At 38.6% G+C, this 26247-nt stretch overlaps 1 protein-coding gene across 1 annotated transcript in view; it reads left to right on the top strand.

Annotated features, from left to right (window-relative positions):
* Nucleotides 1-1531: 1531 nt before the first annotated feature.
* The window catches only part of kcnh2b (potassium voltage-gated channel, subfamily H (eag-related), member 2b), a 723936-nt gene continuing 699220 nt past the window's right edge, over nucleotides 1532-26247 (top strand). Inside the window, exon 1 of the mRNA XM_061965721.2 lies at nucleotides 1532-2109. Within this exon, the coding sequence (XP_061821705.1) occupies nucleotides 2034-2109 (76 nt within the window). The 5' untranslated portion in view covers nucleotides 1532-2033. The remainder of the gene's footprint in view (nucleotides 2110-26247) is intronic.

The raw sequence follows: 26247 nt of genomic DNA, 5'->3' as shown, positions 1-26247 counted from the left end.
AGCCAAATACAACATGTGACTGGGCTGGCACGCTGTTTGTACAGGTTGTATATGGCGCTAAAGGCAGTGACATCACGGCACACTCTTAATATTGTTGTTTGGGTGAAAATCGGCAGACATTCGAGAGAATGGTTGCCCTGAAATTCGGGAGTCTCCCGGAAAAATCGGAAGGATTGGCAAGTATGACGCTGTCAAGCGCCATTCATATAAAACTCGTGGGCCGTACTAACATTACATTTTCATATTAAGGTGCGGGCCGCAAAATAATGTCTCACGGGCCGCAATTGGCCCGCGGGCCGCGTGTCTGAGACCCCTGCTCTAAGGGTAATGCCTGCAAAATTAGCTTAATAAGCTAAATTGCTAACATTTGCAGGCTAACAGTAAGCAAGTACCAAAATATATGACTTTATTGTACACTTCAGGGCGTACACCTGGAAAACTTTGCAAAAAAGATAGCATGCTACCCCACTAGCATGGAAAGGTTTGACAAATGCGGACCTTAGAAAATGTCCACAGAAATGTCAGAATAATAAGAGAAAAATGGTAGCATGTGTCATAATTAGGGATGTCCGATAATGGCTTTTTGCCGATATCCGATATTCCAAATTTGTCCAACTCTTTAATTACCAATACCGATATCAACCGATACTGATATATACAGTCGTGGAATTAACACATTATTATGCTTAATTTGGACAACCAGGTATGCTGAAGATAAGGTCCATTTTTAAAATATTAATAAAATAAAATAAGATAAATAAATTAAAAACATTTTCTTGAATAAAAAAGAAAGTAAAACAATATAAAAACAGTGACATAGAAACTAGTAATTAATGACAATTATTAAAATTAACTGTTAAAGGTTAGTACTATTAGTGGACCAGCAGCACGCACAATCATGTGTGCTTACGGACTGTATCCCTTGCAGACTGTATTGATATATAATGTAGGAACCAGAATATTAATAACAGAAAGAAACAACCCTTTTGTGTGAATGAGGGAGGTTTTTTGGGTTGGTGCACTAATTGTAAGTGTATCTTGTGTTTTTTTATGTTGATTTAATAAAAAAAAAAAAAAAAAATAAATACATTAAAAAAATAAACATACCGATAATTAAAAAAAACGGTACCGATAATTTCCGATATTACATTTTTAAAGTATTTATCGGACATCTCTAGTCATAATTGAGTTGAACATTTGAAAGGGGAATATTTAAAATCGGATGAAAAACGTGAGAGAAGTCTGACGAAAAATTTAAGCATTCACACAATTATGTTTTCATATTGAACAATAATAAAATAATGATGATATTATTACAATATGAGCAAACAGAACAACAACAAAATACATAGCTGTGAATAGAACTTAAAAATGTCTACTTCACTGTGTTTTTATCGACTCAATAATGATACCACCATCGTGTCGGAGTTGTCGATATTTGTATCGATCGGCACTTTTTTCTAACAAGGTGCTGTTTTTTTTGGTCCTTAAAAAGCAGGTGGAGTGGGAGCTCGTGAAGGGTTAACGAATAAGTGCACGCAGCCAATGAGGAAGAGGAGGATGAGATCCAACACCTCATTGCCATCAAGGTGGATCGAGGCTTCTTTTTGGCGCGATTTGGGATTAATTTATCCGAATTAGGAAGAATGAAAACGGTTCCGTCAGTCGCAGCTTTAATGGATGGAGACAACAAGCGTGGCGCGTTCAGGGTCCGCCTCACAGGAGCGGGGTGTGTGCAGCATGAGAGCCGTTTGGAGGAGCACTGAGAGGCGGACATATCACCTGACGGCCCCCTCCTCCCGCCACCCAACACCGGACAGAAGCGGACACCGTCGCTCCCTTTCATCTTGTCAACGAGAGGCAGTGAACGCCTCACACACCGCGGTGCGTTCAAGGAAGGGCGCAACTTTTTTTTTTGCTTTCTCCTTCATCTCAACAACTCTCACCGCCGAGCTTGATTGGAGCGAACCGTCAGCTCTCTTAGTTCGCTCGGGTGACTGGAAAAAGTCCAGATAAAGTCCACCGCCGTGAAGATGCCGGTCCGTAGAGGCCATGTTGCTCCACAGAACACCTTCCTGGACACCATCATCAGGAAATTTGACAGTCAAAGTAAGTAATTATCTTCAATTGTCTTCACTTTATTAACAATGGATGTACATAAATCACCCCAGTGTTGCTTTGGTATTATCCACTGGCTTTATTTCTGTTTTACATGATTAAAAATGGACAAATTGGACAAATTACTGAAAAAGAGAAGGGCTTTTATCAGTATGGTTGTTTGTCATGATCGATATTGACAGTGAAATATCATCCATCCAATCATATTTCACTGTCAATATCAATCATAACAAACTACCATACTGGTAAAAGAGCTTCTCTTTTTCACAAATTTGTCCAAAGTGCACATCTTTTTAGCTTATTTTTGTATTATTCTAAAACAATAAACCCTAATAATTCATTATAAAAAAGATAATGCAGACATGGAGCCCCTTAAGTGTCCCCCTCAGACCTGGCATCAACATAAACAATTGTTGACATAACTCAAAATAGCCATCGCTTAGACATTTTCACCAGAGACGTTAAAATATTAAAAGTTTCTTGACATGTTTTTCCTCCAATTGAGCATCTTTTATTAATATTCTTGTTTTTTCAGTCTTGTTCCGATCCGAAATTATTTTATCTAAATGTTAAGTGCAGTTAAGTGTAATTTTTTAAAAGTGATTTTTATTTGTTTTTCCTTTCATTTTTTTTATAATGTACTGAACAGGAATGCACACAATGTTGTTGTACTGTTCTCTTCATATTGAAAACACCAATTCTGATCTGCTCTGATATCGGATATAAGTGCGATGTCAGTAAAATAAAAACAAGAATCGGATGATATCGGCTTGCTTGTAAAACGTCCAACACGGTTGTGTAAATCTGGACAGCCAGTAAAACATCTAAATGTTTGGTCTTTTCTTGCATTTTAGTCAAGTCATTTACAAAAGGTCAACATAGGCTACTAAGAGCTAGCAGCTACACAACAGCTAAGCAAACGATAGCACACAAACTAGATTGAAGTAATAATAATTGAACAATATTGCAGTCTAAAACAGCACATTTGTCAATATAAACAAGCATCAAGTAATTATATTTGCATATTACTTACTCATACAAAGTCTCTAAGGCAGAAGCGTTTTACAAAGTGTCCAGTAACAAATGTGTCCGCATCATTCAACTTGCTGCGTCATGATCTTAACTTCATGAATTAAATTACTGTTTATAAACAACTACCACTCCATTTCAACTTAAAGATAGCATAAGTCCACTACAGACGGCTGATAATAAATAGGTTAGTGTTTTGTTTTTTATATATCTACAGTTCTCTGTTTGACTCATTTCACTTGATCAAAGCTTTTCTAACATTCCACACTACAAAATAAAGTACGTACAATTTATACAGATCTTGTATTGGATCAGTGTTTGTATCAGACAATACTCAAGGCTCCAATTAAAGTATTTTTGGGACATCCTTAGTTTTCATATATTCTATATTCTTATTTAACAGAGCTGCAGTGATCATTCGCTTCTATTCTTTTGACTACAATGACAACACTTATTTCATTTCACACACACTTAGGTGACATGTGTATTTTGTTAGTTTTTCTGCCATGTTTTTATTTTGAAAGCTGCTTAACGTTAATGAAGAATGTAACAGGAAGTATTTTCACATACATTCCTTTTAACATGAGACATTCATCCTCCGCTGTTTCCATTTCTAATACAAAGTAGCGGACAGTTCGAACTTATATCTGTCAGTAGACTCGCTATGGAAGCGCTTAAAAACTACCGGTACAACAAAGATGGCGGAGAGAAGATGCAGTCGAAGTGGAAGCACGTAAATAGGACCGCTCACAAAACGACACATCCTGAAGTCAGAAAGTGGCTTGAAGACGGTCTGTAAAACATAATCTATGCAACATTTTGACCAAAGAACCACAATTACATGTTATGTAGAGAGAATGCACAAAACGTACTCTAGCAGCTGGGATCAGTGTTGCTAACTTAGCAAGATTTTTTTCTGGCTTTAATTGGACACTTTTGGAGTGTCCAATTACTTTTTAAAGACTCTAAAATTAAATCATGCATTACTTTAACAAATGCTGAGGCACCATTGTGACTGAATAAAAGCAACAAAATAAAGTTAATTTCCCGTTTCTATTTCTAAAAATTTTTGTTGTTGCTTTTCATATTTTTGTTCATTTTTTGCACAGCCAATTATGCAGACGATCGTATAATTCTATCGCAGGGGTTCTTGACATTTCTGACTTTAGGGCCCACTCAAATATTAACACTGATTTATTAATCTTCCTCTTGATTTGAATCTTATTCAATGATTATATCTAACCTACTTACTGTTTAACAGGTGTAAACCTTGTCAAATTATATAACAACTTTATACTTTATTCAACACATAAACCAGAACATATAACGTCATTCCCAAGAAGGCAAAACTAAATAATATGTAAATACACTGCAAGAAGAGACTCGTAAAAAAACTGATGAAAAATACATTTACATACAATTAATAATCATCCTTGTTGTGCTTAAGAAATTTCTCTGTAACTTTTAGTCCTGGCTTTCTGAATTTTTGAATTTATATTGAGTCACCCAGTTGCCTGATCGAGGCACTACTGCCACAAGTGGTGAACAATTGTATTAAACTTAGTAATGTTCCCATCAGGGTTTTATGTTGCCTATTCCGATCATCCAAGAGTGAGATCAGCCGATACAGTACTGATCACATGCATCAACTGTAATTTTTTCAATGTATTTATGGTGAGTGGTATTGACAGTTTAACAGTATCAATATGATATTTAAACTAGTTCCTTATTCTCTTTTATTGCATACACAATAACTCAACAAAAACTACTGTCTACTGCTCTTTTAAATCCTTTGTTTTTTGCCCCTTGAGTCCTCCTGTGTCCAGGGAATAATTCCCTGAATTTGTAAACATTAACAAAAATAATATAAATATAATGATCGAATCACTCGAGTATCGATAATATACTGATACCATTGACACTACTGATTTCTGGATCGATCCGCCTTCCTCTTATGAGTCGTGACTGTGACAATGCTGACACACCAAGAATTGTTGTTATATTATCCTATCTTATTATTCTACTTGTTAATTTCCTCTTCATAACTGCTTACTTTCTGCTCTAACGTGTTTCCATCTACAGTGCACTTCTTAACCTTCACTATGCACTTACTTATTAGCATGCCTGCTCCTGGCTTTCTCTTGGTGTTTTTTACATGTTTACTGTAGCCTTGTCCTCCAATGATCATACCAAAGACTATAAAAATGGGACCCATTACCTCCCTGCTTGGCACTCAGCATCAAGGGTTGGAATTGGGGGTTAAATCACCAAAATGATTCTCGAGCGCGGCCACCGCTGCTGCTCACTGCTCCCCTCACCTCCCAGGGGGTGGAGCAAGGGGATGGGTCAAATGCGGAGGATAATTTCACCACACCTAGTGTGTCAGTGGTACTTTAACTTTAACTTAATTATGATACGTAAGATTGGGGCTGTCAATTAAACATTTTGTTAATTAATTAATACATCAGACTTTTGTATAGTGATAAAGCATGATTATTCAAAGTGAATAACTCGCTTTAATAACTAAAATTCACTTAAAATGCTATTTGGACACAAATGCAATTTTTTTGGTCAGAATGTCATACATAAACATTTAAAAAAATGTTTTTACTAAGTCTACGTAATGTATTTGCTATTCCTTATTAATTATTGGGAACAGTGTTATCAGCCTGTGGGCTAAAAATAACTACAATATCAGCCTGAGGGGCTCGGTGCTTGTGATTGGCATAAATCGGCAAAGGTGATCAAATGCTTTTTAATGAAAATTGACGTATACTATATATCTATGCTTCTAAATGTTTAATGGTGCCCTTGGGCATGGAATTGTAGGGTTTCTTTATTGCAAAATGTGACCAGGTTGAACTCCATGCTCATTTCACCCTGCAGGTGTTATCTTTGATGCAAATCATTCATGCTTTTTTCCACATGTGAATGTGTGAGCTGACTTCAAACGAGCCTTGGTGGTCAACAACACCTTTCCTCTGGAAATACACCCCAGGGTGTGACGCAGATGATGATGGGGTGATAGTGGTGTTGTAGCAGCTCAGGTTGCCAGGTTTTGCTTGCATGGATCACTGCCGTCAATCAGGTTTAGTAAAGTTAGTGGTTATGGTGGAAAATATGTTGAGAATATATATAGTGAGATCCAACACATATTTGACACTATCAGAGGGTTTTTTAATATTTTGGAGCTCTAACTGAGCTTCATGAGAGACACCAAACTAGGGCTGGGCGATATGGCCTTTTATTAATATCTCAATATTTTTAAGCCATGTCACGATACATGATATATATCTCAATATTTTGCCTTAGCCTTGAATTAACACTTGATGCATATAATCACAGCAGTATGATGATTATATGTGTCTATATTAAAACATTATTGTTCATACTGCACTAATATATGCTCATTTTAAACGGTCATGCAGAGAGGTAAACCACAATTAAGTCAATTTAGCAAAACTGTATTTATTAAACAGTTATTAAGCAGTGGCACAAACATTCATGTCATTTCAAAACAGAAAGTGCAAGATTGTCAGAGACATTATAAAACAAGCTACTAGTGCACTTTTGAGCATGATGTCACTAAGATGATATATCAAAACAACACTAAATTAAAGTGCACTTTTTGTACAGAATGCAACTACAATAGTTTGAAACAAATAAAGTGCACTTTTGTGCATGATGTCACACAAGATATTTCAATAACTGTCAAATAAAAATTAGGTGCATAATAGGAAATCAAATAGTGTATGTCCTTCGCTATGTGGTAGGTTCCTGCGGACGTTATTAAATTCTGTTGTTGACTCATTTTTTCATATGGTGTTAATCTGGAAATGATTGCTTCGGCATTTTGTGGGTATGGCACACTTTTCAACTGCGGTGTTCTTATCCAACATTGATATCGGTCCAATATCAGCAAAAACATGCATGTGATGTATGCTTGCATGTGTATTAGCAGTCCTGCAGCGTGTTTACTTGTGCAAAGCTGGACATCCAGTTAACATCGAAATTTCCTCCAATAAGCATGGTTGGTCTTTTCTTGTATTTTAGTCAAGTGAAGGTAAACGTGGTAGGCTATAGGCTACTTGGAGCTTGCAGCTACACAACAGCAACGCACACAATATTACACAAGCTCGACATACGTAATAAGTGTCCTTCATGGAAAAACGCTGTGTGTCAAGAAAAACAAGTATCATATAATTGTAGTGTATTAGAAAGTATGCAGTAACAAACGTGTCCGCATCATTCAATTTATTGAGCTCAACTTCATGAATTATTGTGACCAATAGGTGTCGCCAAAGAACAATCACCACTCCACTTCAACTCAAAGACAGCATAAGTCTATTTCAGATTTTATACCTAGCATTGTTCCCTGGTAAACTAATTTCACTTGGTCAAACATTTTCCAACATTCTACACTACAAAATAAAATTTATGATTCCTGCTGATATTGTATTGGATCGGATCAATGTCGGTATCGACCAATACTTAAGGCGCCAATGTCAGTATCAAATTGGAAGTAAACATGTTATACCGGCACACTCCTACTTTTCTGTATGTGGAAGTGCAGCTGTAATAATAACCAGTCATTAGTACACGTAGGTCCAAAATGTCAGACCAAGACATGAATCGTACTGAAACTGAATACATTTTTCCCATAAGAATAATAACATTCCAATGAATTAGTCCCACACAAAACACATAATGATAGTTATACATGCAGAAAACAATGCAAAAGTGCTGCAACTCACAACTTTTTTTGGTCAAATGATTGTTATATTCAATAGAAAAAGTACAGAGACTGAATTTTGATTCTTGGTTTAGACAAAAAAGGGACGTTGTTACGTGCAATCTTTGGCCAACATTGGCCACCTGCTGTGTTGGCAGGTGTGCCTAACGAGGTGTCCGATGAGCAGAAAGGTGAATAAAGGTTGAAGATAAATCTTGAATAACCTCTGGTGACTCCACAAAGGTGAACATATTCTACTGCTTTACGGTACATGTCATTCCGCCGTGTGCATTTCTAAAACGAGCAGATTTCCAACGAGTGGCAGGTTGCCCCTTTATGTCCGACAGAGCTGATTATTTATGAGGACCTGCAGCTGAGAGGTTGATAAGCACACATCAGTGCTTCTCCAAATGTCTCAGTGGCTCATTTCTTTCCCAAGACTGCATCTTTTAGTTTAGCTAACTAAGCATGCTAACGGCGATGGAGGAGCCTTTTTAAAGGTCGAGTGGTTGATGAAGGGTGGGAGATGAAGACTTTTTACTGTCAGCACCTTGTCTCAGAATTATACTGCAGCTTTGACAACAGTGATCTGGTTGACTCCTACATCAGTCCCACCAGGATTTCACAGATACAGCTTTTTCAGAAAGTTGTGAAAAAAGTTGCAATGTTATAACTAATAACATTCAATCAGCTTGTGATATTTGTTATTAATGTGTCAAGTGTTCGTTGTCACCTTCACTCAAAAAGCACAGGATTTCAACAAATGTAACAAACTGTATTGACGTTTTACTTGTTTTATATCACACATACACACTAGATGGCAGTAAAAACACAAACTTAGAGCTCATTGTCAAATGACTGTATTGTTTTAATTCATTATAACTCATAGTAATAATTAAATATAATTACAGAAAGAAACACCACCACATGCTTCCTTATTGTCCGTGCTGTCATTCAAAAGTTGCAGACATTTTCCTTGTATGTTTTGAACTTTAAAAGTGTTTGTCCATCATAAACATTTATTTATGTTCCAACACATTTACCCCAAATCGTTAAGAACATTTGTGAGCTCTTGAGAGCGATCTACAACAGATTAATTTCAGTTACTAGCACTTCAATATCTCTAACATGTAAATGCTGCTTCTTTGCTTGGTCAGCAGTGGAAATGAACATCTGTTCTTGTTTTACCCTAGATCGGGGGTCAGCAACACACGGCGCTAGAGCCGCATTCGGCTCTTTAGCGCCGCCCTAGTGGCTCCCTGGACCTATTTCAGAGATGTATGAAAATGGAAAAAGATGACAAAAAATATATATTTTTGTTTTAATATATTTTCTGTAGGAGGACAAACATGACACAAACCTTCCTAATTGTTAGAAATCCCACTGTTTATATTATAAATGCTTCACAGATGAGAGGATTTGGCAAGCACCGTTTTGTCCTACTAATTTCAGCGATCCTTGAACTCATCGTAGTTTGTTTACATGTACAAATTTCTCGGATGCCGCCACAGTGTTTTATGCCACTCCTTCTTTGTCTCATTTTGTCCACCATACTTTTTATGCTGTGCATTAATGCACAAAGGTGAGCTTTGTTGATTTGTTGGAGTGCTTATCAGGCATATTTGGTCAATCCATGACTGCAAGCTAATCGAGGCTAACATGCTATTTAGGCTGGCTGTATATACATATTGCATCATTATGCCTCGTTTGTCGGTATATTTGAGCTCATTTAATTTCCTTTACTTATGTCCTCTGTGTATTTAATTTTTATTTGCATGTCTCATGACACATTATCTGTATGTAATATTGTTTGCATTTCTCATAGTTGTTCCAGACCACAGCAAACGTTACCGAGCTTGCAAAGATTGTAATACATCCATTAGAAGAAAACAGCCCGCCATTTACTTAAACTTGGACACACACATCTATACCTTTGGCCATTCTGAGCCAGTAATTTCCAGAAGTTATATCATCCTGTGAGAAGCCTCCATTTTTAATAATGATTTCCAACGTTGCAAAAATGTGTAGAAAAAAAATTAAAATATAACATTTCTGTCAACGAAGATTTGCGTCAGCCTTTGATAGTAGGCTAATATAGCTAATATAGACACTTACATCATGTGTTGCCTTCATTATAACACTTATATATGGCTTTTGATTTTTTGCAGCTCCAGACAGATTTTTGTTTTGTATTTCTGGTCCAATATGGCTCTTTCAACATTTTGGGTTGCCGACCCCTGCCCTAGATAAATAAATGTTCAATAAATAATATGAATACATGTCAACTAGGAAGTAAATGTTTATATACTACTTTACCCAGTAGGCTTAGCGCTGCAGACAGGAACGGGAAGTAGGATGATGACATTTGTGTTGTTTGAGCAGTAAGTAGTATATATATGATATATTGTTACATGTTGTTTCTGCTTCTTCTACACAAAAAAACAAACATAAGTTTTGATTAGACAGTTGATTAGACGTGCACGTTTGAGCGGTGCTCAAAGACAAAATTCTACTGGCGAAAATGTTTTTTATAATATAATACATCCATAAATAGTACCTTTTTTATTTAACATTAATATACAACACATTTACAACAAGCACATGCTATTCTTATGAATGCATTAGTGTATTATAAAACATGTTTTATTTTTCATTAATACACAATACATCCATAAAAAGTACCTGTTTTATTTAACAATAATATACAATACATTTACAACACGCACATTTTATTCTTATGAATGCATTAGTGTATTATAAAACATGTTTTATTTTTCATTAATACACAATACATCCATAAAAAGTACCTGTTTTATTTAACAATAATATACAATACATTTACAACAAGCACATGTACCTTTTATGAATGAAAACATGTTTTATTTTTCATTAACACACAATACATCCATAAAAAGTACTTGTTTGTACAATGCATTCATAAAAAGTATTTTTATGTCAGCTATGGCTGTGCCCAATAAATCTTGCCTAGCAACAACAATGCAAATATGACCTAAAAAAGAATCCAAGGAATTTTGCTGTTGCCATCTTGTAAAATGTATATTTGTTGTGATGGGTTTTATAGTTATCCTCAATAATACTTAATAAATTATTTTGAGGTCAAATAGAAGTAAAACACATATTAGAGAGAGCACTGTAGTTTTCTACTGTGTGTGAGACTTTTATTCATGGCTTAGCAGCAGCTGAGATGTTTCAAAATGAACTGTGGTAGCTTTTTGCTTGTTGATGTCTTCTTATCAACTCGCTGGCTGAGTGAACTTCATCCAGGCGACAGTCACAAGCAGGGGGATTTTTTTTTTATTTGTGATGGAAGCCATTACAGGTGGGGAATGATTCAGGAGGGAGAAAAAAAACAATCTCCACGCTTGGGCGAACATGGCAGACTAATTTATTTCCAATGTGGTGTAGTGCTTTTGAAATGATGTCCTCAGATCACACACTGTAATGTCTAATAGTCAACCTTGGAGGGGCCGGAAAAGCGTCTTTATTGGTGTCAACTCCTGATGACACATAAGTATTGGGACACTTGGCTGTGCCATACAGCGTTACATAATAACTGGCACTGACTCATTTGCACATATTTGTTTAAAAAGTAAAAAAAAAAAGTTTTATTATAGTTTAATTGGTTTCTTTGAAAAACCTGTATTTTGAAACACTGACGTGCGTTGAAATGAACTAAAATCAATTTAATCGATACATTGCCCCCAAAACAGCACAATTATAACATTTTAATAGACCTTTTGAAAATAAAAACAAACTTGTAGATATTACATAGTGTATAAAAACAGGACAATGGAATGTTGTACAAACAAGTACAGGAGTTTTATGAAGTTGTGACGATCTGTCACTTCATTTCGGTTTGTTTCCATGTTTTTGTATTTACTTCCTGTCAGTGCTCTTATTTTGTTATATTTCCTGTTGGTTCCGCTGAGCACTGTTTTCGCCTCACCTGCCGGTGATTGGCGGCCGGTCCACACCTGCTGCCAATCAGCAGATGCCTATTTATGTTTTCACTCGAGCACTCCTCAGTGCTCGACGATAGACTATGTTTGGAACTGTTGTATGCAAGACTGCTACATTTCTCAGTTGTTTTATTATTAAAATCATCTTACCTGCTCATCCTCATCCTGGTTCTTGCATCTTGGGGTCACACAAACGGCAGCCATGCGAGTTCCTCACAGTATCGTCGAGCCAGAAGATTGTGTCCTCGCGAGAACCCCTGTCGGCGATGCACAGCCGACCTTCTGGACCGCACAATTTTTGGAGGACTTAAAAGCCAGGTTTGTGCGGTCCCAGCCCACAGCAGGCTCGGACCTTCCCTCTCCGCCTCAACCGCCGGTTCCGGCTCTCCGACCGGCGAGGCCACCGCCCCCTTCGCTCCTCCCGGCTCGGCCGCCGGTTCCGGCTCTCCGACCGGCTAGGCCACTGCCGCCTTCGCTCTTCCCGGCTCGGCCGCCGGTTCCGGATCTCCGACCGGCGCGGCCACTGCCGCCATCTTCCCCGTCGCCTGCTGTGCATCCTGTCCCGGCTCCACGGCAATCGCCTGTGCCAGCGCGTCGACCACCGGTTCCCACACCGCGTCGCACGCCAGTCGCAGCCCCGCGTCTTACGCCGGTCGCGGCGCCACGACGGCCAACACCGGCTGAGTGCCCAGCACCCGTTCCTGCTCCAAGGCAGCTTCCAGCAGCTGCACCACGGCTGCTATCCCTTCCAGCACCCGCTCATCCTGCCAGTCCGGCGAAGGCTCCAGTGGAGCCCACCGTGATGTCCTTCCTGGCCTCCTGCTGGGACTCGGCGAGGGACGTGTCGTTTTCCCTCCTCCTGGCCCCCTTCCGCCCGTCCCTGGTTTTCGCACCGGGGGACATAAAAAACCTAGAACTCCTTCTCCCAGTGGTGGACGGCGTCTGGCATCCGCCTAGTGGAGGGGGGGCTACTACCAGCAGCAGTGCAGCCAAGCACACGCCGCTGTCATCCCCGCCATCGTCTCCACCCACGGAGACATCATCGTCTCTTTCCACGGCGCCGCCACCTTCATCTTTTCTGGCGCGCCTTCGCACTGCGCGGACATCTTCCGCGTCACCGGTGGGACTCCGCATGACACTGCCATCTTCCTGGTCGGCAGCGGATCCACCCACAACCACATCGTCTCTGGCGGGCTTTCGCAGGGCGCCGCCATCTTCATGGTCATCATCATCGTCACCGGCTGCGCGACCTCCTCATCCGCCAAATATGTGGCGGTGTTATGGACTTCATCCGCGCTGTCGGCAGCGATCTGCAGAACCTGCGTGTGGACCTTCGCAGCTGTTGGTGCTCAGGTACCACGCGCTTCCGCCTCCTTGTCGGCCACTAATGTGGCTGTTCCGTGGTCGCCCGCCTCGCCAGTTCCAGCGGCGGTCAACGCGTCGCCGCCACCTGACTTTCCCTCGCTGGCTGCGGGGACACTTGGCCTGGCGACCCTCCGCCATGTCCTCCCTCCTCCCTCCCGTAATTTTTGGACTTATTTCCGTTCTTGTTTCCAGGGAACATCTGGAATCTGTTCCTTGAGGGGGGGGTCCTGTGACGATCTGTCACTTCATTTCGGTTTGTTTCCATGTTTTTGTATTTACTTCCTGTCAGTGCTCTTATTTTGTTATATTTCCTGTTGGTTCCGCTGAGCACTGTTTTCGCCTCACCTGCCGGTGATTGGCAGCCGGTCCACACCGGCTGCCAATCAGCAGATGCCTATTTATGTTTTCACTCGAGCACTCCTCAGTGCTCGACGATAGACTATGTTTGGAACTGTTGTATGCAAGACTGCTACATTTCTCTGTTGTTTTATTATTAAAATCATCTTACCTGCTCATCCTCATCCTGGTTCTTGCATCTTGGGGTCACACAAACGGCAGCCATGCGAGTTCCTCACAGAAGTACCGGTAATGTAATAATAAGAGCAGTGTTATTTTGACCGCAGGTTTGAATTTAGTTTTAGTCTTAGTATTTTGACGAAAATGTACAAACCCCGTTTCCATATGAGTTGGGAAATTGTGTTAGATGTAAATATAAACGGAATACAATGATTTGCAAATCCTTTTCAACCCATATTCAATTGAATGCACTACAAAGACAAGATATTTGATGTTCAAACTCATAAACTTTATTTATTTTTTGCAAATAATGATTAACTTAGAATTTCACAGCTGCAACACGTGCCAAAGTAGTTGGGAAAGGGCATGTTCACCACTGTGTTACATGGCCTTTCCTTTTAACACATTTTTTAAGCTTTTCAGGTGGAATTCTTTCCCATTCTTGCTTGATGTACAGCTTAAGTTGTTCAACAGTCCGGGGGTCTCCGTTGTGGTATTTTAGGCTTCATAATGCGCCACACATTTTCAATGGGAGACAGGTCTGAACTACAGGCAGGCCAGTCTAGTACCCGCACTCTTTTACTATGAAGCCAAGTTGATGTAACACGTGGCTTGGCATTGTCTTGCTGAAATAAGCAGGGGCGTCCATGGTAACGTTGCTTGGATGGCAATATAGGTTGCTCCAAAACCTGTATGTACCTTTCAGCATTAATGGCGCCTTCACATATGTGTAAATTACCCATGTCTTGAGCACTAATACACCCCCATACCATCAAAGATGCTGGCTTTTCAACTTTGCGCCTATAACAATCCGGATGGTTCTTTTCCTCTTTGGTCCGGAGGACACGACGTCCACAGTTTCCAAAAACAATTTTAAATGTGGACTCGTCAGACCACAGAAAAATTTTCCACTTTGTATCAGGCCATCTTAGATGAGCTCAGGCCCAGCGAAGCCAGTGCGTTTCTGGGTGTTGTTGATAAACGGTTTTCGCCTTGCATAGGAGAGTTTTAACTTGCACTTACAGATGTAGCGACCAACTGTAGTTACTGACAGTGGGTTTCTGAAGTGTTCCTGAGCCCATGTGGTGATATCCTTTACACACTGATGTCGCTTGTTGATGCAGAACAGCCTGAGGGATCGAAGGTCACTGGCTTTGCTGCTTACGTGCAGTGATTTCTCCAGATTCTCTGAACCCCTTGATGATATTACGGACCGTAGATGGTGAAATCCCTAAATTCCTTGCAATAGCTGGTTGAGAAAGGTTTTTGTTAAACTGTTCAACAATTTGTTCACACATTTGTTGACAAAGTGGTGACCCTCGCCCCATCCTTGTTTGTGAATGACTGAGCATTTCATGGAATCTACTTTTATACCCAATCATGGCACCCACCTGTTCCCAATTTGCCTGTTCACCTGTGGGATGTTCCAAATAAGTGTTTGATGAGCCTTCCTCAACTTTATCAGTATTTATTGCCACCTTTCCCAACTTCTTTGTCACGTGTTGCTGGCATCAAATTCTAAAGTTAATGATTATTTGCAAAAAAAAAAAAATGTTTATCATTTTGAACATCAAATATGTTGTTTTTATAGCATATTCAACTGAATATGGGTTGAAAATGATTTGCAAATCATTGTATTCCGTTTATATTTACATCCAACACAATTTCCCAACTCATATGGAAACGGGGTTTGTATTTTAGTTTTAGCCGAATTTGAGTCATCAAAATTGATTTGGTTTTAGTCAACAAATTTACACAACATTTTAGTCAGTTAAAATTACAGTAACTGTAATCGACTAAAAAAAGTATAAAAGATCAGGCCTATTTAAAGTTTATTTGAAAGCACCTTTATTTAGACTACCTGCAAATCATTTGTTTAACACACAAGTAGCATGATCTTATGGTCAGGAATGATATATGATGAATACAATAAATAAGTATATTTCAGGCACCTTTTCTATTTTTTTATGTTACGTCTCTGTCAAAGCAAATATGTATGTGTGTTCTGAAACTGAGTTGTGATGCATGCCTTCATTATAATTTGTTTATGAACGCAGCAAAAGCCGAAGCAGCAAATAAACGTAGCTTTAACTTACAATGACATGTCTGCTGATGGCATCATATAGCGTCAAAAATAAAATATGTCGTCTTTACTTTCTCCCTGGTGTACACTTATTACGATGTGGCACATGTTAAATCCACACAATATACAGGTAAAAGCCAGTAAATTAGAATATTTTGAAAAACTTGATTTATTTCAGTAATTGCATTCAAAAGGTGTAACTTGTACATTATATTTATTCATTGCACACAGACTGATGCATTCAAATGTTTATTTCATTTAATTTTGATGATTTGAAGTGGCAACAAATGAAAATCCAAAATTCCGTGTGTCACAAAATTAGAATATTACTTAAGGCTAATACAAAAAAGGGATTTTTAGAAATGTTGGCCAACTGAAAACTATGAAAATAAAAAATATGAGCATGTACAATACTCAATACTTGGTTGGAGCTCCTTTTGCCTCAATTACTGCGTTAATGCGGCGTGGCATGGAGTCGATGAGTTTCTGGCACTGCTCAGGTGTTATGAGAGCCCAGGTTGCTCTGATAGTGGCCTTCAACTCTTCTGCATTTTTGGGTCTGGCATTCTGCATCTTCCTTTTCACAATACCCCACAGATTTTCTATGGGGCTAAGGTCAGGGGAGTTGGCGGGCCAATTTAGAACAGAAATACCATGGTCCGTAAACCAGGCACGGGTAGATTTTGCGCTGTGTGCAGGCGCCAAGTCCTGTTGGAACTTGAAATCTCCATCTCCATAGAGCAGGTCAGCAGCAGGAAGCATGAAGTGCTCTAAAACTTGCTGGTAGATGGCTGCGTTGACCCTGGATCTCAGGAAACAGAGTGGACCGACACCAGCAGATGACATGGCACCCCAAACCATCACCCAACCATGCAAATTTTGCATTTCCTTTGGAAATCGAGGTCTCAGAGTCTGGAGGAAGACAGGAGAGGCACAGGATCCACGTTGCCTGAAGTCTAGTGTAAAGTTTCCACCATCAGTGATGGTTTGGGGTGCCATGTCATCTGCTGGTGTCGGTCCACTCTGTTTCCTGAGATCCAGGGTCAACGCAGCCGTCTACCAGCAAGTTTTAGAGCACTTCATGCTTCCTGCTGCTGACCTGCTCTATGGAGATGGAGATTTCAAGTTCCAACAGGACTTGGCGCCTGCACATAGCGCAAAATCTACCCGTGCCTGGTTTACGGACCATGGTATTTCTGTTCTAAATTGGCCCGCCAACTCCCCTGACCTTAGCCCCATAGAAAATCTGTGGGGTATTGTGAAAAGGAAGATGCAGAATGCCAGACCCAAAAACGCAGAAGAGTTGAAGGCCACTATCAGAGCAACCTGGGCTCTCATAACACCTGAGCAGTGCCAGAAACTCATCGACTCCATGCCACGCCGCATTAACGCAGTAATTGAGGCAAAAGGAGCTCCAACCAAGTATTGAGTATTGTACATGCTCATATTTTTCATTTTCATACTTTTCAGTTGGCCAACATTTCTAAAAATCCCTTTTTTGTATTAGCCTTAAGTAATATTCTAATTTTGTGACACACGGAATTTTGGATTTTCATTTGTTGCCACTTCAAATCATCAAAATTAAATGAAATAAACATTTGAATGCATCAGTCTGTGTGCAATGAATAAATATAATGTACAAGTTACACCTTTTGAATGCAATTACTGAAATAAATCAAGTTTTTCAAAATATTCTAATTTACTGGCTTTTACCTGTAGTAATTTATTTGTACATTATTGTTTTCACGGTTAGAATTTCAACTACCTCTCCTTGGCTCTCCTTCGTAACTAACTGCCGGCCCCTGTTTCATACCTACGCTGTTAAAGAGCTGTCATTAGATTTATTCTGAAGTTGTCCCACCCATCCTCAATATGAAATGAAAGATGATTTGATTTTGTTTCTGTCAATATTAGTTTTTATTAGTCGATGAAAATGTCAGTTCATTTTGTTATTGTCTAACTCAACGTACATTTTGTTTTGATTTGTTATCGTCTTATTTATAGCTTGTTGAAGATAACTAAGACGAAAATTATCAGGCCAAAAATTAACATTGCCTTGGAGAGTAAACTTCTACGGTATCACTTTCCTGTTATTTCTCCGTCAAACACACCATCAGCAGCTTCTCCATATTTTCATGGATATGCCCGTCATTCAGATATTATTTTTAACGTCCTTGGCTGGCGTTATCAGTATAGCTTCAGCATCATGCAGACTAAGAGTGCTACGCTCCAACTGCGTCGCCAAGGTAGCTAGTCATGTTTTTGATGATTTCTTTCTTCACTTCAATGAATGTCACTTCTTCTTCTCAGCACTGTGCGTTACACCTACGTTCTTGCTTCCCATGTCTGGAAAAACAAAGCTAGCACTGACACACTTTAATGATTATTTCTTTATGAGTGCTGGTGAATTGGAAGCGCCAAATCCATATTTGTGACAGACTTCCACAAATAAGTAAAGATATAGGTGTTCATCTTTTGTTTTAGAATTGAAGCGACTCACTGAAGAAACAGTTTTCGGTATTGACAACAATACTTACAAAAAGGCGGTATTGATGTATTTTTTGCGTGTTGGCATTTAAGTATCAACACTTTGACAAGCCTAGTTAGAGTGGTATTCTATATATAACATCATCCAAAGCAGCGTTTTCATATTTACTCACATGTAGGAATGATGTTCGAAACCGGTTCTCCCAGTTGTTCGATAAGAAAAGAACCGATTCCATGGACTCGAATCCCTTTTTGAGAACCGGTTCCCGTTATCAAGGCCACTATAGTAAAGAAAAAGAGTTGGTTCTTTATTCGACTCCCTGCGAACGAATCCCGTCCCACAAGAAATGCCCATTGGGACATCACAGGAAATGACGTAGCTCAGTCTTTAGACTGAGCTACGTCATTTCCTGTGATGTCACACAATCAGCAAAAATAATGGACCGGAAAAAAAGCCTCAAGGCATGTCTATTCACCTATAGTGATCACAGAGACAGGTTGTGTTTGTGTTACTGTATATATTTGTTTTTCTGAAAAATCCCACTTAATATACTTTGGGTAACAACAGTCAATATTTATTTATTTTATTTTTTTAGGGGGGTAACAGTCTATATTTATTTATTTATTTATTTTATAAAATAAAAGTGAGCTTTTGTTAAACCAAATATTGTGTTTTTTTCCATATACAACAACCTATCTGGATTCGATAAGAGAATCGATAAGGGATCGGTTCGATAAGAGGATTCGATAATGGGCTCGAACTCGATAATTTCTTATCAAACATCATCCCTACTCACATGTTCTTGACGAACAACCAGTCAGGTTTGTTGTAATAAGTGCAAATTGTGTTCTCTATTGTTCATTTCGAGACAATATTGTGAATACGTTTATTTGGGGTTAAATGTGGCCTCTGATCTGAAGCAATGTGTGAAAAGGCGCTCAAAAGAATCAAGTATGCTGATCCCAGCAGGAAACACGTATAAATCAAGCAGGTCAAGGGTACTGTTAAATATGGCCTGTCAGGATCTAGATGTCTATTGGATTATTAGACAGACATGAGGTCAAAGTGCTTTTGCATTGAGATTATTGATGTGTTTGCTGGAGGGAAATCAATAAGCAGAGTGATGCTTCCATGATAAGTTTAGGACGGCATAACAGACACAAAGACAAATAATGTATGAGAAAATTACTATTTATGCTCTAACAGGACGACTAACTACTTACTCAATTTCATATTTGGCTAATTTTATTTAGCTAAAAGAGATTGGAAAACTATCAAAAAGGCCTCTCAGTAATGCCTTACCTGACCCTAATGCAAGTGGACTTTAACAGACACATGTAGAACTATATTCTTCTCCGCAGATCTTTATCATTGACATTCTTGCTTGGTACATGTCAACTCTACACAAAGTTTTATGCTTGTTGGAGTACAGTTTGCAGCTAAAGTAACGAACATACCTACTCGGATGTCAAAGATATTGTAAAAAAAAATTTAATAGAATAACACTCAGACATGAACAATCCCAAACACATCTGTCAAAAGTAGGGATGTCCGATAATATCGGACTAACGATGTTATCGGACGATAAATGCTTTAAAATGTAATATCGGAAATTATCGGTATCGGTTTCAAATTCATCGGTATCGGTTTCAAAAAGTACAATTTATGACTTTTTAAAACGCCGCTGTGTACACGGACAAAGGGGGAAGTACAGAGCGCCAATAAACCTTAAAGGCACTGCCTTTAAGGCATATCTACGGGTTTTCACACACACAAGTGAATGCAAGGCATAATTGGTCAACAGCCATACAGGTCACACTGAGGGTGGCCGTATAAACAACTTCAACACTGTTACAAATATGCGCCACACTGTGAACCCACACCAAACAAGAATGACAAACACATTTTGGGAGAACATCCGCACCGTAACACAACATAAACGCAACAGGACAAATACCCAGAACCTCTTGCAGCACTAACTCTTCCGGGACGCTACAATATACACCCCCGCTACCCCGCCCACCTCAACCTCCTCATGAGAGCATGTCCCAAATTCCAAGCTGCTGTTTTGAGGCATGTTAAAAAAAATAATGCACTTTGTGACTTCAATAATAAATATGGCAGTGCCATGTTGGCATTTTTTTTCCATAACTTGAGTTGATTTATTTTGGAAAACCTTGTTACATTGTTTAATGCATCCAGCGGGGCATCACAACAGAATTAGGTTTAATAATGTGTTAATTCCACAACTGTATATATCGGTATCGGTTGATATCAGAATCGGTAATTAAGAGTTGGACAATATCGGAATATCGGATATCGGCAAAAAAGCCATTATCGGACATCTCTAGTCAAAGGTTGTTTGCCTCAAAAATCACAAATAAGTTTATCAGTAACGAATAACTAGGGATAAATCGAAAGCGTAGCATTGAGTTTTGAGAGGTTCTCCTTCCCCTCAAAAGCAACACTGACACAAGAACAGTTTAGAATTAAAAAATAAATAGATTTTCATCACAAAAAGACAGCAATTTGCAGAAAAATTATATCTAAAGGGCAAAAGCAAAATCAATGAGTTTTTTTCTGAACCATAGGCCGCTACTTTTTTTCCCCAAGCTTTGGACCTGCGGCTTATACAAATGTGCGACTAATCTATGAATTTTTCTTTGCTAATGCTAAATTACAGTTAAATAAAGAAATGATCCACTTTGAGAAACTGTTCAAAGTGTTTACAAAGTACAAAGAAGAACAATCCGGATAGACATCTTGAACCTTATTAAAAAATAATATCCGTCTTATAAAGGATGAATAAAGACTAATAATGACTTTTTTGTTTTGTTTGATCAGCCGTTTTACTGCCTTGTTACAGGCACCCTTTGTAATTAAGGTATGTAAAGCATTTACAAAATCTTTCTATGTAAATACGTCATTTCACAACGTATATATCTGCAGCTTATAGTCTCTGCGGCTAATATATGAAAACGTCTTTTTTTCTATGATTTAGGGGGTGCGGCTTATACTATAGTATAAAACGGTAACAATAAGGTTAAAGGTTAGATTTTGTTAAAACCAAATGAAAACACAACAACACCCCCCTACCAAAACAAATACAATTGACTACTGTATTTCCTCTTACAGTAAATGATAGGGTGTCTGCTACAATGTTTTCAGTTCCCTTTTATGTGCAGGATTTCAATCATTGCCGGACAAGCCCCCAATGATGTTATGTGTTGGCAATGGTATGCTGAAATGTAGCATTATGACGTTCTTCCCTCTCCCTCCAAAGCACCACTGACACCAGGACAGTTTAAAAAAAAAAAAAGTATTTTGTGACATAAAATACACCAATTTGCAGAAAAAGAATCTCCAAATGAAAAAGACAAAAATCATCAACAATAATGCTTCCATAAGATCGTGTTGGTGCCAGCAGGAAGGAGATGAGGCAAGTGCTGTCCTTCTCTCCTCCTGCTCCTGTCGTTTATAGAGGCTGGCCCTCCTCTGCAGCCAATCAGCCCAAACCAGCTCGATGGGACACACCTAGGGACATTTGGCAACAGCCAGCACACCTGCAACTAATCAAGTAGCAAAAAAAAAAACCACACAGAACACAAAACGAAATGAAAACACAAAGAAAATACTTGCAAGCCTAACACAACCTTCCCAAAGAAAAGCATCTTCTCTCCTAAAGATGGTCAATTACCAATACTCCGTACAAAACCCCGCAAGATATTGTCCGCTACAATTTTTGCCGTTCTCTTTTTATGCAGTATTGCAGTCATTGCCGGACGAGCCCCCAATTATGTTATGCCAGGGGATGCTGAAGCGTAGTATAACGTTTTGAAAGGTTATTCCCTCCAAAGTACCACTCAGACTGGGACATTGTTGTGATATTTATTGCAGCCTCTTACCATAAAAATATACTCTAAAATACAATATATTATTGGGCATATGCAGTTAAAAGTTGGACTGTATTTTCCGGACCATACACCGAATTATAAGGCACACTGCCGATGAATGTTCTATTTTTGATCTTTTTTAAAGGAGTCATATTATTATAATTTTTTTCTAAATGGAAAACACTTCCGTGTGGTCTACATAACATGTAATAGTGGTTCTTTGGTCAAAATGTTGCAAAGATTATGTGTTACAGATCATCTTCAAGCCGCTTTCTGACAGTCGATTCAGGATGCGCCGTTTTGTGGGCGGTCTTATTTACGTGGCTCAACTTCGACCAGCGTCTTCTCCTCGTCATCTTTGTTGTAGCGGTGTAGCGTGCAAGGACGGGAGTGGAAGAAGTCTCAAAAGATGGAGTGAACTGTTTTAATGACATTCAGACTTGACTTAAATCAATAACAGAGCAGCATCTCCTCATCCGGAAACAACATCCCGTGAAAAACCGTCCGACCGGAACTCTCTAATAACTAAAGTTCATTGGGTGAATAATGTAAACTCACTACAACGGTATGTTTTAGCGCTTTCATGGCGAGTTTACTGACAGATATAAGTAAGAACTGTAGACTACTTTATATTGGAAATGGCAACAGCGGAGAATTAATATCCCATAACAAGAAGATAGAGAAAAAGAAGATGCATATCGACTACGGTGTCGGAATTTATGCAGATCCCAAATACAGATCAGCAAGTACCAGAAGGCAAGAAAAGTTGCGTTTGCATAATATTGCGAAACAAAACGCCAGATAATATGTCTTACCTTATACACACACGATAATAATACTCGTATGTTGAAGCACATCAAGCGGTGCGGCTTCATAGCTTACCAAAGTCATACTAAAACATTTTGATAGATTTTTGAGCGCCGTGTGTAATGTTCTATATTTTCAATGGAACATATAAAATGTTGGTGTTTTTTACTTGAGTCATATTGCCATCATAGTGCAGTCCAGACGTACCTCTTATGTTTGACTGCCATCTACTGGTCACACTTATCATTATACCATGTACCAAATAAAATTGCTTCGAGGTTGGTAAGCAAAACCAGAATTATTCCATACATTAGGCGCACCGGGTTATAAGGCGCACTGTTGAGTTTTGAGGGAAAAAAATGATTTTAAGTGCGCCTTATAGTCCAGAACATACGGTAATATATTAACATAGATAACAGTACTATTTATTAAAACAGATTTACAGATTTGTTACAAGGCTCTTTGGTTCTTGATGTATGCATCATTTACGATTTTCTCTGCGCTCTGTGTGTTGCATGTTTAGTTATCCTCCAGTCCTCCAGTGATAATGCAACTTGTAAAAAGACATTTTTTTATATCCCGCCATGAAAGCGAGGGTTATTCACTTAGGGGAGTGGCTCAGCTCTGTGGAATGACATACTTTAGCTGCGCTAGCTAGCCTTTTCTGTTTGGATGTTACATTGTATTGAGTACACGTCACAGCTTGTTGCAGCTAATTAAAATCTCTATCGCAGGCCAAATAAGTATATATTATTCATCGTATGCAGCTGAGATAGGCTCCAGCACCCCCCGCGACCCCAAAAGGGACAAGCGGTAGAAAATGGACGGATGGATAATGATTGTACAGTGCAATACAAAACTGTCAATCTCTGCAACTACCCAATGCAAGTGGACTGTAATGACCAAAAGTAAACAAATGATCGTTTCTCACTGAACTAACTTACAGTAAGGAAGGAATTTATATACTGTACAGTACAACCTAAAAGTTTGGACACACTTTCTCATTTAATGTTTTTTCTTTATTTTCATGACTATCACATTGTAGATTGTCACTGAAGGCATCAAAACTCTGAATGAACACGTGGAGTTATGTACTTAACAAAACAAGTTGAAATAACTGAAAACATGTTTTATATTCTAGTTTCTTCAAAATAGCCACCCTTTGCTCTGATTACTTTTTCGCACACTCTTGGCATTCTCTCAATGAGCTTCAAGAGGTTGTCACCTGAAATGGTTTTCACTTCACAGGTGTGCTTGAAGCTCATCGAGAGAATACCAAGATTGTGCAAAGCAGTAATCAGAGCTAAGGGTGGCTATTTTGAAGAAACTAGAATATAAAACATGTTTTCAGTTAACTCGATCAATATCACTAAGTAGCAACACAACTACTGTCAAATTACATAACGTTTAAATATACACACTCATTTTTTGTTAAGTGCAATGTAAGCTTCAAAATAAAAGCATGGCCGTATCAAGCTGCTATCAGTAGTCTACTATATATATATATATATATATATATATATATATATATATGTATATATATATATATATATATATATATGTATATATATATATATATATATATATATATATATATATATATATATATATATATTGAACACACACTAAAGTACTGACAGTTGGTACTGTTGAGTAGGGGTACAGATTCTCAGGTATCGGGAATTGGTACTGTATCAATTCTATTGTTTGAAAAAATATTTATTGTTTATTTGCTGTTTTTGACTTTCTTGCGTGTTGTTTTAGCTGTGGTGTTCTTAGTAAGCATTGGCAGAAGTTACATAATTCCTGCTGTTGTTGACTGTTTTCTGCACATTTTGGATTGGTATAATGATGTGTATAATCTAATGTGATCATCCAAAAGTTGACTGTAGTGCAATGATGATGTCACACCTTCCTCTCTTAGTCTGAGCGTCCATGTATGATTTTCATGCTTGCCTACATATTTTGGAGCAGAGCTGCAGACAACAAACAGCGCTTCTGACCTCAGTGTGAGGCCACAGCAACCTTTTGGGGCTTTGTGCTCTTTGCCGCGGTCCTTAGAGAAGGACGTTGGCCAATTACAATGCTTGAATCCATTGTCCTCCCTGGAGGATGTTACCGTTCGACAGCTTAAAGTACACACACTTACATCGCCATGGCAACTCCCCCCTCGACACCCCCACCCACACATCCTCCCACTGTCTCTCTCGCTCTGCGCTACACTCGGTGTGCACAATAAGCAGGTACTTGCACACAACTTTTACAATGAACATGGCAAACGTTACAATTTTAACAGATCAAGAATGCATTAATTATTTTTCATGACACAGCACTGTAATTTATTTAACATAAAAGGAAGATTTAGTACAGCTGTTTATTTATTTGCTGGACTCAAAGTAAATATAGTTGACTATCAAAACCCAAAAACAAACCATTCACTTTGCAAAATCTACTGACTTTTCTGATATTCACTGAGTCAGGAGGTAGGGTAGACACATGTACAGCATGTAACACACTAACAAAGCAAAAATACTGAAATATTAGGCAAATTTTCACTATTATCCTAAAAAAATAATAAAAAAGATTATTTTTTGTATTTTATTTTTACAAAAATTGTACAATTAATTCTACCTTAAAATTAATTGTTGTGGACTGCTACAAGTAAACGAATGTATGGCAAACACTAGGAAAAGGAAAAGCGCCATGTTTACTGGTTGCCTGTCAAACTGTCACTCACACCTCCCCTCACTCTAGTGCTATTTTTGTTATCAAATATATAACCCTGTATTTAAAAAAACAAAAAAACATGGATCTGGTCGGTCCTAGATAGCTAGAATGGGTATTCTTTAGTTGCCAGATATTAGGGCTGGGATGATAATACAACATCAATATATATCGCGATAGACATTTAATCGGTATCAATATAAAATGCGTTGGATACAATATTCAATACATACAGTCATGATCAAAAGTTTACATACACTTGTAAAGAACATAATGTCAAAGCTGTCTTGAGTTTCCAATAATTTCTACAACTCTTGTTTTTTTGTGATAGAGTGATTGGAGCACATACACATACACACAAACATTCATGAAATTTGGTTCTTTTATGAATTTATTATAAGTCTACTGAAAATGTGAGCAAATCTGCTGGGGCAAAAGTATACATACAACAATGTTAATATTTGGTTACATGTCCCTTGGCAAGTTTCACTGCAATAAAGCGCTTTTGGTAG

This window comes from Nerophis lumbriciformis, linkage group LG07 (genome assembly GCF_033978685.3).
Source record: "Nerophis lumbriciformis linkage group LG07, RoL_Nlum_v2.1, whole genome shotgun sequence".
Taxonomy (NCBI): domain Eukaryota; kingdom Metazoa; phylum Chordata; class Actinopteri; order Syngnathiformes; family Syngnathidae; genus Nerophis; species Nerophis lumbriciformis.
This window is presented reverse-complemented; position numbering and strand designations above follow the sequence as displayed.